General features: G+C 44.2%; 1 protein-coding gene across 3 annotated transcripts in view; it reads right to left on the bottom strand.

The window, feature by feature from the left end:
• Window positions 1–982: 982 nt before the first annotated feature.
• Clspn (claspin) overlaps window positions 983–13102 on the bottom strand; it is a 37762-nt gene continuing 25642 nt past the window's right edge. For all 3 annotated transcript variants that reach the window (XM_031378667.1, XM_031378669.1, XM_031378668.1), the window contains exons 17-26: window positions 11750–11825; window positions 11221–11318; window positions 7523–7687; window positions 7301–7422; window positions 5830–5957; window positions 4536–4638; window positions 3905–3987; window positions 3543–3704; window positions 2146–2295; window positions 983–1897 (exon numbers count right to left, since the gene is read on the bottom strand). In XM_031378667.1, coding sequence (XP_031234527.1) covers window positions 2185–2295; window positions 3543–3704; window positions 3905–3987; window positions 4536–4638; window positions 5830–5957; window positions 7301–7422; window positions 7523–7687; window positions 11221–11318; window positions 11750–11825 — 1048 coding nt within the window. In that variant the 3' untranslated portion in view covers window positions 983–1897; window positions 2146–2184. The remainder of the gene's footprint in view (window positions 1898–2145; window positions 2296–3542; window positions 3705–3904; window positions 3988–4535; window positions 4639–5829; window positions 5958–7300; window positions 7423–7522; window positions 7688–11220; window positions 11319–11749; window positions 11826–13102) is intronic.

The following is a 13102-nucleotide window of genomic DNA, read 5'->3' as shown; positions in this document are numbered from 1 at the left end:
TTCCCAGATTTCTCAGGTACTGATTTTCTTTTTTTCTTTTTCTTTTTTTTTTTTTAAAGATTTATTTATTTATTATATGTGAGTACACTGTAGCTGTCTTCAGACATACCAGAAGAGGGCGTCAGATCTCATTACAGATGATTGTGAGCCACCATGTGGTTGCTGGAATTTGAACTCATGACCTTCCAAAGAGCAGTCGGTGCTCTTCCCCACTGAGCCATCTCACCAGCCCCTGATTTTCTTCTCTTAAAAAAGATTTATTTATTTATTTATTTATTTATTTATTTATTTATTTATTTCAGACACACCAGAAGCGGGCATTGGATCCCATTACAGATGGTCATGAGCCACTATGTGGTTGCTGGGACTTGAACTCAGGACCTCTGGAGGAGTAGTCAGCGGTCTTTACTGCTGAGCCATCTCTCTAGCTCCTGATTTTCTTCAATTTTGTGGTCAGTTGTTTTTTTTTTTTTTTTTTTTTTTTTTTTTTTTTCATTTCTTACAAGGAGAGCATGTGGAAAGGTTGGAGTGCCTGCTCAGCCTAGGCAAGGCCCTCAGTTTGCTCCCAAGTAACTTAGCACTCACAGGGCATGTGGAAAAAAGGGGGATTTATCTGCGGTCTCAGTTCTCAGCTCTGTTGCTCAGGAGGGTGGGGGGTGCCTACATTAGGTGCTTTTTATAACACTTAGAGAGCAGCGATAACCACCACCTCAGATCCAGAGCAACACTGAAGTACATGGAGGCCAGCCAAGGAGAAAGGGCCTCTCAGAGGGGGTGTAATGTAGGAAGCCTCTCCTCCCGACCAGCTGAGTGGGCTGTCTAATCACTTCCTGGGGATGGAGAAGCCAGTGAGGGGCAGCTGCAGCACCCTTTATGCTGGATGCAGAGCCCTTGGGAGGGAGCATCCTGAAAAACGAAACCCTGTCTCACCTTAGGCACTGACGGAAGGATGAGCACGGAAGCTGGACAGCAAACCCTGCCCTCGAGGCAATGAGATTTATTGAAAACCTACATACATATTAAAACAGCTTTATACACATTTCTCCCATTACAAGATTACAAATATACAAATGTGTGTTCTGCCCGAGTCAGCATCCTGAGAATTAGAAAAAAACAAAACCAAGAAGCCCTAGCACCTAACAGAAAAGCCACATCTTAATTTCATCAGTTGTGTAGGCTGCTTTATGTCTCTCAACAGAAGACGGGCACAACCTCATCCAACCTCCCATGCCCAGCTTTCAACACTGAAGCCAACATTCACCTGCAATGGCTTTTTCAAAGCAGTACTGAATTCAGTTCTGATGGGAGAGTGTTGGTCTATGTTTCTGAAAGCCCAGTGGCCGGTCGAAGAAAGCGACTAATGGCAGTTCTCTTCAATGTTTTTATTAAATTCTACTGGTCTGCTTTCAATATTAGTGATGGTCAGGGCAAGAAACTCAGCCCAAAAGCAGCAATAAATAGTGGTTGGGTTTCTGCAGAAGGGAGGGAGGCTCTCCAACAAATGCTTTAAGTGGAGACTCTAGTCCCTGGGAAGTTCTGTTCTCCATTGATTATCCAGTGTGGATGGACACTGGGTATAACCCTTTATCTTCCTCCCACACTGTGGAAAGTGAGGGATAACCTCTTTCTGAACTAGGTACCAGCTTGAGTCCTTATTTCAAAGGTGATAAAGGTTAGTCAGAGATCAAGGCTAGCAGCTTACATGACACAGAAGCATCAGGACGATGCAACAGCCAGGTGCATGCTTCTTGGCCTGGTTCCGTGATAAGGGTCATGTGGCTGTAGAGGCCCCGTCCCAGTGCTGGTTTTCAGTGCTTTCTGTAATTTTCTATAATGCCATACTTTCTTCCTTTCTCCGATCACCTCTACTTGAAAGTGGCGTCAACCTAGGAAACAGCTAGGGAAAAAATGTCAAGCGCTTAACAGAATAACAGAAGTGAGACTTCAATTATTCTGTAAGTCGATGCTGGGAACTCTGCTGTGCTAAGATTGGTGGCCAAACTGAAAAATAACACTAGGAAGGAAAAATGCTGTGGAGAACTGTGTGGTGGGAAGAAGGGAAGCTCTGCTCATAATGCATTGATTTTGAGGGAAGGAAAGGTCATCAGTGGAAACCACAGTCCCACCCCTCCGTGCCAGACCTACTGTGAGTACTCCTGACAGACGCTGGCATCCTGGGTGGTGTTAGCTCTCCAGGTATCTGAAGATGCTTCGCTTTGGTCCTGGACTGCTTCCGTTTGTCTTTAGCCGCTTAGGAGACGGTGACATCACTGACGACAGTCCCCTTTTTCTCACCTAGAGAGAGCATAGAAGGAGTTAGGGCCGGCGCAAGACACACACAGTGCTTTACTTCAGTGAGTTCTTCAGCAACTCAGCTAAAGCACAGATGATTAACAGACAAAAAACGAAGTTTGAAGACAAATCTAAAAGCTGATGAGCTGATTGTCCATTGGAGCAGCAACTCCACTACAAATTCTCAAGACATGAAACATTCTAACACTATAACAGCTGTTAGATAAGAGTTTTTATTTCATTTCATTGTGTGATGTATTCATGTGGTGCATGGTGCATGCCATGTGCGTGCGTGTGGAGGCTGGAGGATGCTGGGATCTTCCTCCATTGCTCTCTGACTTATTCCTTTTAGACAGCCAGTCTCTGAACACAAAGTTTGACACTTCAGTTAGGATAGCTGGCCAGCAGCCTCTCTCTGCCTCATGTTTGGGTTATAGAATTGTACAACCATACAGCTATGTCTGCCATTTATATGTGCTAAGATTCAGACTCAGATCCTTATGCTTGCACAGTAAGTTCTCTTACCCACTAAACCATCACACACATACACACACTCTCACACACACACACTCACGCTTGCACAGTAAGTTCTCTTACCCACTAAACAATCACACACACACACACACACACACACACTCTCACACACACTCATGCTTGCACAGTAAGTTCTTTCTCTCCCTTTTTTTAAGATTTATTTTATGTATACGAGTACTAGCTGTCTTCAGACACACCAGAAGAGGGCATCAGATCCCATTACAGATGGCTGTGAGCCACCATGTGGTTGCTGGAAACTGAACTCAGGATCTCTGGAAGAACAAGTTGGTGCTCTTAACTGCGGAGTCATCTCTCCAGCCCCAGAGTAAGTTCTCTTACTGGTTAACCTCCCTCCCCCTCTCTCTCTGTCACACACACACACACACACACACACACACACACACACACACACACACACACACATGTTTTTTAAAAAATAAAACAAATAACTCTGGAACTGGAAAGATGGCTCAATGGTTAAGGTACTTGCTCTTCTTACAGAGGACCAGATTCTTTTCCCAGCACCTCCAGCTTAACAACTGTCTGTAACTCCAGTCCCAGGGGATCTGGTACGTGGCCTCCCCAGGTACCAGACACACACACAGTGCATGTACATACATGTAGGTAAAATACAAACTAATCTTTAAAAAAACCAAACAAAAACCAAATCCCCACACGTAAGCTCTATTTGGGAAGTTCCACATATCCATCTGTACCTGAGGCTTAGATGAGTCCTTTGCTGTCTCTGCCTTGGTGGGAGAAAGTGTATGAAAGACAAAGTTTCTTGAGTTTCGGGGAGCGCTGGGGTTGAGGTCAGACAGGGCAGCAAGCTTTTGAAGCACCGCTTTGGGCTGGTTTAGCAGGGAGCCTGTCTTCAGCTGAAGAAAGAAGAGTTACCTGATATCAAACCACAAATGCCAAAGAGAAGAAGGACGCCTATCCGCGTCTACCTACCCTGGTACAGAGGGGATGCATTTCTAACTTATGCAAGACCTTCCACATCCTGTGTCCACCTCCCTCCCTGGATGACAGACTGATCTATAGACCATAATGCCAGATGAACATAGTCCCAACTAACCTGGTGAGCACCTCCTGGTCTGATGGTTTCAAAAGGGTTACTGAGCACAGACTTTGGTTCCTGAACAACCACGGCACGACTGGCTGGAAAGAAAACAGAAAGAAGTGTTCTGGGCCAAGCTGGGTACAATTCCTTCTATATTTAAACAAGCTAAGAAGCCTTAAAAGCTGACATAAGAACTCTTGTATATTTCATACTCATGACTTTAAAACTATTGCAAGTGTCACTAAGGAAGCAATGATGTTGAGCTTGTCAATTAATCATTAACAAAGAATAATGTAAAAGAAAACAGCCGTTGGTGCTGTGGAGTACCATATAAGAGAAATGGTTCTGCAGTTCGATACTCCGATGTTCAAATGCCAGCCCCAATAACCAAGTGGATAAATCCTGGGCAACTCAGAGAGAAGCCACAATTCATCAGCCGAGCCTCAAAACTTGAAGCAAAACAGTTATATAAACCCAAGTACAATCTCTACTGACCAATAGCTTAAGAGCCAACTTCTGCCTCTCCTACCGCGATGGCGCCTTTAAGACAGTATTACAGAATGGCTTATGTTAGCTGCCACAGTCCCTGAAGGTTAGAGTCCCTTACAATCCAAGCTGCCAGACAAAATATGAAGGAAGAGCTCACCATTCTTCTGCAGCACTTTGGCTGTGACTTTTTTGGCTAGCATCATAAACTGACTGTCTTCCCCAATGTCCTCTTCTTCAGCAGAAATTTTCCCCTGTTGAGCCTGAACATGAAGATCATACAGTATTAGCCAGGTATGGTAGCACATGCCTATAATCCTAGCACTTGGAGAGCTGAGGCAGGTTTTGAGGCCACTCTGGAATACATGATGACAGACCAGCCTCTGTCTCCAAAACAAACTCATGCAACATTAGATTACCTTCAGCTTTCCTAAATAGTCAGTGTAAGGGAGCTGGGAAGATGGCTCAGCAGTTAAGAACACTGGCTGTTCTTCCAGAGGACATGGATTCAACTCCCAGCACACACATGGCAGCTCACAACTGTCTGTAGCTCCATTTGCAGGGAGTCTGACACCCTCTTCTGGGCTCTGCTGGCCCCAGGTACACATGGGGTATACAGACATACATGCAGGCAAAACACCCATATACATACAATAAAATTTAAGTCCTTGAACTCTGAAGGCAGAGGCAGGTGAATGTCTATGACTTTGAAGCTGTCTGGTCTTCAGAGAGAGTTCCAGAACAGTCAGAGATACATAGTGAGACAGTGTTTCAAAAAACAAGCGGTGAGGAGCGGTGGTTAAGTGATTAGAAACATGCTGCTCCTCTACAGGACCCAAGTTTGGATCCCAGCATGCATGTAGGCAGCTCACAACTGCCTGGCACTCTAGCTCCAGGGGACTTGATGCCCTCTTCTGGCCTCCACAGGCACTGTACTCAAACATACCTCCCATCCTCACCCCCCATGCAAATACTTAAAAAAAAAAAAAAATCATGTATTTCTTTCTTTTTTTTCTGGTTTTTCGAGACAGGGTTTCTCTGTATAGCCCTGGCTGTCCTCGAACTCAGAAATCTGCCTGCCTCTGCCTCCCAAGTGCTGGGATTAAAGGAGTGCATCACCACTGCCCGGTGCATTTCATATTTTTGAGACAAGGTTTCATTATGTAGTTTAAGCTGGCCTGGAACTCAAAGAGATCTACCTGTCTCTGCCACCCAAAAACTGGGATTAAAGGCACGTAACACAGCTTAATCACTAAAATACACATTTTTCAATATTGGACAGTTAGCTAGAGAGTTACTTATGGTGACCTTTTCAGTATGGGGGGCCAGGGGGAGCAAACCTCAAGATTAAAAGGATTAGATATCTTGTTGCTAAGTTTATATAGCAGGTGAAGTGGCTCAATCTTTCCCTCCAAACTTGGTCAGAACAGGTGATTTTCTTAGACTCTTTCTACCTGTTCCCGAAGCCACTGCTCTCGTTCAATTCGCTCCTTCCTCCACTTGGCTTCGGTCTCGTCAAGCTGTTCTTCAACCTGATCGTCATCGGAGTCTCTGTGAAACAGATCCATCTGGGAGGTATCATCTAAAGGAAAGAGGTAAGGTGTTTAGCATTCGGTCATCCTCACAGAGCGAGTGGTCAGACAGACACAAGCCAAACCCACATCTGCTGAACACTGGGACAGAAACCTTTCCCAGGCACAGAAGGAAATCAGTGGACACAGCTACATCTAGCTCACAGCCTAGTACGCAGGTGGCTTTCTGTTTGTGCTTTTTGCCCAGAAAGGGCTGCTATGGAGCTAAGGATGACCTTCACTCCCAGCTGTGCTCCCTCTACCTCCCAAGTCTTAGGATTATAGGCATGCACCACTGCCGAGTCCAGCTTGGCCATGTAAGGGACAGTATGACATGGTTTCCTGCCTCTGAATGGAGCCAGCAGGGCGTGAGCCTCCATGAATTGATGTTTCCTGTGGGTGAAAGGCTTGTTTGTATAATAGTGTACATAGTTTCACGTTCCTCCTTTGAGGAATGTCCTCTGCCGAGGTTAAAGACTCCATGATAATCAGAGACAGCATGAGTCTGGGAAGCAAGGACTTGTCTATGTCTCAGGAAAATGGTGAAATACTGTGACCTTCAGGACAGCCCTTAGGGCCGTGGGACAGAATGCTAAAAACGTGAGTTCAAAAATATATAATTTCTCAACTACGTAGAATATAAGGATGCAATATGAATTGTGTAAGGAGCTTCACAGGTCTAAAGGACAGGCAGCTGCACTGTAAGCTAAGGAGGGAGAGTAAGGAAATTAGGGAGCTGTGATCGCCAGGCAAAATCCCACCCAGCTAAGGCTTTTAGTTTATGTTTACAAAGGCATGGTAGATCCCTGAGTTTGAGGTTAGCCTGGGACAGAACTAATTTAGGTCTAGGCATGGTCAAAATGATAAATTTCAGGACAAGGTCCCATCCAGCTATCTTATTGTCTGTGTTAGTATTTGTTGTCTCTAAGAATCAAGAGGCTGGGGTCCTGACTGAATTAATACGTAAAATAAAAAACTGGGCTTTTGATCTCCAGAGAGTTTTTAGAGTAGCAAGAGAACTGTCTCGAGAGCAGAACACAGAAAAAGAGCATTCTGGAAAGCTGTCTGGAACAGAACATAGGCTGTCAGCTTGGACTCAGGATTTGACACTGCTCGCAGATAACCGTCTGTCAGAACCCTCTCCAAGCTGAGGCAGGTCCTTGGCACATGGCCATGCCCAGTTGTTTCCTAATGCATTATTGGGGATAGAACTCAGAGCATCTGTGTTCTAGGTAAGCATTCTACCAACTGAGCTCTGTCTCCACTCTCCTGGTTTAGTTCTGATTGCTATCTATCATCTGAAAGTGGACAAGTATGTATATTGGAACCATCTGTTTCTAAAGGACTGAAGTACCTATGTGTTTCCATCGGAATTTTCTTGTTCGTCCAGGCCCGTCGGTGTGCAGATCCCCATCAGCAAGGTACCTCTCTTGATATAGCCGCAGTCGCCGCTTATCATCATCCAACATGGTTTTCCTACAACAGAAACAAGAAGGCGCTGGACACCAGCACTGGTGTGACCGGTTACCATGTCTGGTAACATGGCTGTCTTGCTCAGAAGGGCAAGAACACTGACATGTGTATTTTCTTGATCTGACTCTCCAGCTCCTCGTCAGACGGAAGCACCTCGTCAATGACGTCCTCTTCGTATCTGTCAATCTCTTCGCCATCATACTCATCTTCACTTCCCACGTCACTGCCGGACACCTCTGCTTCGTCTTCCAAGTATTTCTTCAGTCTCCTAGAAAGCAATAGGAAAGATTAGAGACTAGACAGTGGATTCACACACAGAATATGGATACAGTAAGAAAAGCAGAAAGCCACCGCGGTTATCCCTGTCCCAGTGGATAGCCCCACATAACAGCCCTCATCAATCCCAGGAAATCAGAGCACAAACAAAGCTGAAAGTAGGATGGGGTTAGTGGGGTGAGGGGTGGGGTGACGGCTGTCAGTCAGGACTGGGGAGAATGAGAGAGGGCAGAGGAACGTGAGCAGAATGCAGTATATACATGTGGAAATAGCCAAAGGGTTAAAAATAAAGGAAGGCAGAATGTAGAACCATTAATAGTAGGCCTCAATTTATAATAACACACTTTGATAATATCAAGTGCTCTTTTGATATTTAAATGCTGGACACCTGACCCAGATCATGTGCCAGTTGCTATACTTTACAGGTGACGCCATTAGCTTATTACCTCTTGACATTTGCTAGTTAAGAGAATGCCTAAGATGTGAGGAGTCTAGAAGCTATAACCCTAAAAATGCCACTCGTTCTGGAAGGAACTAGAGATGTTTGTATAGAAATCAAGTAAGGAGGCTCAGAGAGACCAACTGGCTCCCACATAGGAGATGGACTCAACCTAGCTTGGGCAATGCTACAACCAGAAAACTTTAAAAATGTACTTTGTGTGTGAGTGCCTGCATGCAGGTCTGGGGACACGTTGTGGATGGTGGATCTAGGCTTCCACCGTGTCATGGGATTTCTGTTTCAGCTGCTTCAATGTATAGTCCAGGCTAGCTGGCCTACAAGTTCCCAAGTCATTCTGACTTTGTTTAAAAAACAATCAATCAAACCCCAAACTAAACAAACAAAAACAAAACAACATTTAAAATGACTTGATTATTTTATGAGTGTTTTGTCTGAGTATATGTCTGTGTACCATATGTTTGCAGTGCCTACTGAAGATAAGAGGGGATGTCAGATCCCATGTAACTAGGGTTACAGATGGTTGAGAGCCACCATGTGAGTGCTAAGAACTGAACCAGAGTCCTCTGGAAGTACAATAGCCAGTACTCAGTATCACTGAACCATCTCTCCAGTTCCCCATTCTCCTATCTCTCATGGTGCTGGGAATTATAAATGCACACCAACACACTCGGCTGGCTTGCTTGCTTCCTTCTTTCCGATACGTGGGTTCTAGGGATCAAACTCAGGTCATCAGGCTTGCACGGCTACCAGTTTCACCCAGAGCCATCACCTAGTCCCAGAAAACTCTTAATATTTACTACATATTTAGGAGTACCTGCTAGAAGGTTCAAACTAGTTTGTTTTGTATTTAAGCTCATCAGTGCTTAGAGAACAGTCTGATACAGTAAGACCAGAATTCTCTGTTGCTCGACATCATTACAGTGTGTCTTTTCTGTTTCCTTTTCTGGTGAGGTGCTGGAGACTGAGTCTATAGCCTTGAACATGCTAGGCTGTTCTCTAAACTTCAGCTCTACTCTTCCATTGAGTCACTTCTGAGTAAGTTGCCTAGGCTAGCTAAGACTCTGTAGGCCAGGGTCACCTTGACTTGTTGTCCTCGTTGAGCATCCAAGTAGGTAGTCACAGGCCTGCACCACCAGCCTATTAATTTTTCTAACCTCACTCTCTTTAAGAAGGCAGCCAGCCTTCAAAGTCCTGTTCTCTATGGTCACAAACGCAGAAATTTGATGGGTCTCATAGATGAACTTTTTTTCTTTTAGAGACAAGTTCTCCTTACATAACCCTAGCTGTCCTGGAGTCCACTATGTAGACCAGTGCTGGGATTAAATGCATGGCCACTGTGCCTAGCTTGAAATATGGTCTCTTAATCAAAGACTTATATTGAATTTTCCCTCTAAATCCTAGGCTTCCTGGAGAGCTCCTTCAAGGGCCGTTAGTCACCAGGCTTCCCAGGCTTCTCAGCAATGTTGCTGACCAGTTCATCTTTGGTTGCCATTCTTTAAGGACTGATTTGAAGACCTCTGCAGTTAAATAAAGTTTAACAAATACTACCTCTGGGGGGTTAAAGATCTGGTTATATCCTAAAGTTATACAAAAAAGTTAAAGTGACAGATGACAAATGAGAACCCCAGCTGGATCCTAAGAGGATGAAATGACAGGCCAAAAGCAACAATATAAATCTAATAGAGATCAATATGACGTCCTGGACATGAATCTAAAAGTCATGCACATGCTATATGTAACTGAATCTTTATTAAATTATCTTTGTGAAACTTCTTTAAAATTACATTACTATGGATATGCTATGAGGGAAAGTCAAGATGCAAAATTAAACACATAGGAAAATTATTTAAATCTCAGATGCATAAGAATATTTTCCTAAAAAGTTATGAGGAAATTTATTGCCAATGCTTTCACATACATTCTAGCCAATTGATATGAACAGCTCCCTCCCTGTTCTCCCTCCCTCCCTCTCCCCCACCCTTCCCTTTGTGTTTGTGGTGCTGGGGATAAACCCAGAACCTTGTGCATACTATGCAGTGCTTTACTATTGAGCTTCACTTCCAACCGCTGTCCGTGTGTCCATCCCTTCAATAACCTACCCCCACCCACCTACCTACCTATGTTTTTAGTGGTATGTGGTAAAGACTAAACTCAGTGCCTCACTCATACAACGCAAGCCCTCTACCAAATGACCTATATCCCCAGCTCATACATTCTTTTGAATACTCTAAAAGTTCTACTCTCATGACCAGAGTGACAAATATTTTAAATATAAAAAAATTAAGAGGGCCATTTGCTCAAGATGAGAATCAAGAAAACCAGGAATGAGAGACTTCCTAGGAGCAAAGTTCCCGCCGAAGCCTTCAGGCATAGGGACTGGCTCGGTGCTCCTGATCTTGGGTCACGTGACTAACAGCCACCTAGCAAGCAGCTAGAGCACACCTGTTCCAGGACACGACAAGAGTAGGAAGGAACACTACTAAGAACATCATTGGGTCTGGGAGGAGTCAAGAGATACTTAGTATTGATGTCACTTAAGGACAACGCAACCATCTTTGAGTACTCAAGAAGTGGCCACAGGGGGATTGATTTTTTTTGTTTGTTTGTTTGTTTGTTTTCCAGACAGGATTTCTCTGAGTAACCCTGGCTGTCCTGGAACTCACTCTGTAGACTAGGCTGGCCTCAGAAATCCACCTGCCTCTGCCTCCCAAGTGCTGGGATTAAAGGCGTGCGCCACTACCGCCCGCCCACAGAAGGATTTTTAAAGACGTATTCATTTGTGTACATATGTGTGCTGTGGCCCAGGTGTGGAGATCAGAAGGCAACTTTTGGATATTGGTTTTCTGCTTTCATCATGGGATCTAGAGAGATTGGCAGTCAGGGTTGCACTGGAAGCATCTTTACCTGCCGAGCCATCTCATTTGCCTCAAGGCCCTGAAGGATTTGTTCAAATGTTAATCATGAAAAGCAGAAGCCAAACCAGCAAGTTTCTGTAAAAAGGTAACAAGCTATACCTCAACTTGGAAGAACTGTCTAGAAGCTGAAGGCATGGACAGAACACCTACATTTGGCGTTTCATCTTCTCAGACTGCTTCAGGAGCTCTTCTTCATCATCCTCCAGGTCCAGCGCCAGCTCCTCATCACTAGAGTCACTGTGTTCACCCTGCAACGTCAGAGCAACTAACTCAGTTACACGCTGGCAACAGGAATCACAGGAAGGCAGTGCTGCCACAACAGGAATCACAGGAAGGCAGTGCTACCACAACAGGAATCACAGGAAGGCAGTGCTGCCACACTTTCCCCTGTTCTCAAACTGTTTACTTTGTAGACAGAGTCTTGTTGTATAGCACAGGCTGGTCTTGAACTCATAAACCTACCCCAGCCTCCTAAATACTGGAATTACAGGCACATAGTCCTGGGTTTGAGCTCTAGCATCACGAGGCAAAACCAGAAGGCAACAAGAGGATTTATGAAGTTCTGTCCCCATATCTCATCACAGGACACTGCTTCTGGTAAGACGCTAAGCTCAGAATTCTTAAGAACTAATGCAGGGGAGTACCGTGTGGAGCTTGGTTATGCTCTCTCTACACTTACCTCATCACTAGCAAATCCATTCTCCTTTGAAACAAGCTGGAAGTCTCCAAATTCCTCCTCTTCACCCTCTTCCTCCCTAGAAGACAAACCAGTAAGTTACCGAAAGCGCACCACAAGCTAAGACACTTATCAGCACCAGTAATTTCTTTTAAGAAGCAGGAAATAAGGTATTTTGTCTTTTTAAAAAGGTGTTTTGAGCTTGAGGGCTAAAACATTTACTCTGCAACTGTGAGAAGTGGAGTTTGAACCCGAGAACCTACATCAGTGCCAGGTCAGCTGAGTGGCCTGCCTGTAATGACAGCCTCATAAGGCAGAGATAAGGATGCTCTGGGTGGACTGACTAGAAAGTCTAGTCATCCCTGGGTGTAGTGATCCAGGCCTTTAATTCCAGCACTTGAGAGACAGAAGCAGGTGGATCTCTGTGAGTTAGAAGCTAGCCTGGTCTACAGACTGAGTTTCAGGCCAGCCAGGGCTACAGAATGAGAGACCTAGTCTCAAAACAAAACAGAAGGGCTCCTCAAAAAAAAAAAAAAAAAAAAAAAAAAAAAAAACAGAAAAAATTATGTTGATACTATTATATAAGCAATCTCAGAAGTCCTTCAGCTGGTAAAAACTCTATACCTATTAAACAAATCTTCCCCTCTCTCTCCAGCCACCATCTAATTTCACTGTCTCTGTAAAACTGCAATGACTATATATGTAGACTTATACAATATTTGTCCCTTAATGACAAATATTTTATTTATATAAGTATACTGTAGATATTACAAATATGCAAGTATACTTGTTATTTATATAAGTACACTGTAGATGTCTTCAGCCACACCAGAAGAGAGCATCGGATCCCATTACAGATGGTTGTGAGCCACCATGTGGTTGCTGTGAATTGAACTCAGGACCTCTGGAAAAGCAGTCAGTGCTCTTAACCTCTGAGCCATCTTTCTAGCTGACAAATATTTCTTGTTCCTAGCCTATCTTCACGGATCCTCCATGCTGAAGCATATGTCATAATTTCCGTCCTATTGGGCTGGGTGTGATGGCATCACTTGGTGGATGAAGCAGAAGGATTACTAGTTTGAGGTCAGCCTGAACTAACAGTGAATTCCAGGCCAGTATGGGCTGCATAGGAAGACCTGGTCTCAAACAACAAAAACAAATTTCCTTCCTTTTAAAGCATTTAATGTATATAAATTTTATTTAGCAGATGTGCTGGCTAGCTTTATGTCAACTTGACACAAACTATAATCATGGAGGAGGGATCCTCAATTGAGAAAATGCCTCCATAAGAGAGAGTGGTATGCAAGTGTATAGGACATTTTCTTTTTCTTTTCATTTTATTTTTTTATGCTCATT

The sequence above is a fragment of the Mastomys coucha genome, unplaced genomic scaffold, assembly GCF_008632895.1.
Source record: "Mastomys coucha isolate ucsf_1 unplaced genomic scaffold, UCSF_Mcou_1 pScaffold18, whole genome shotgun sequence".
Taxonomy (NCBI): domain Eukaryota; kingdom Metazoa; phylum Chordata; class Mammalia; order Rodentia; family Muridae; genus Mastomys; species Mastomys coucha.
Note: the sequence above shows the minus strand (reverse complement) of the source record. Positions and strands in the feature narration are given on the sequence as shown.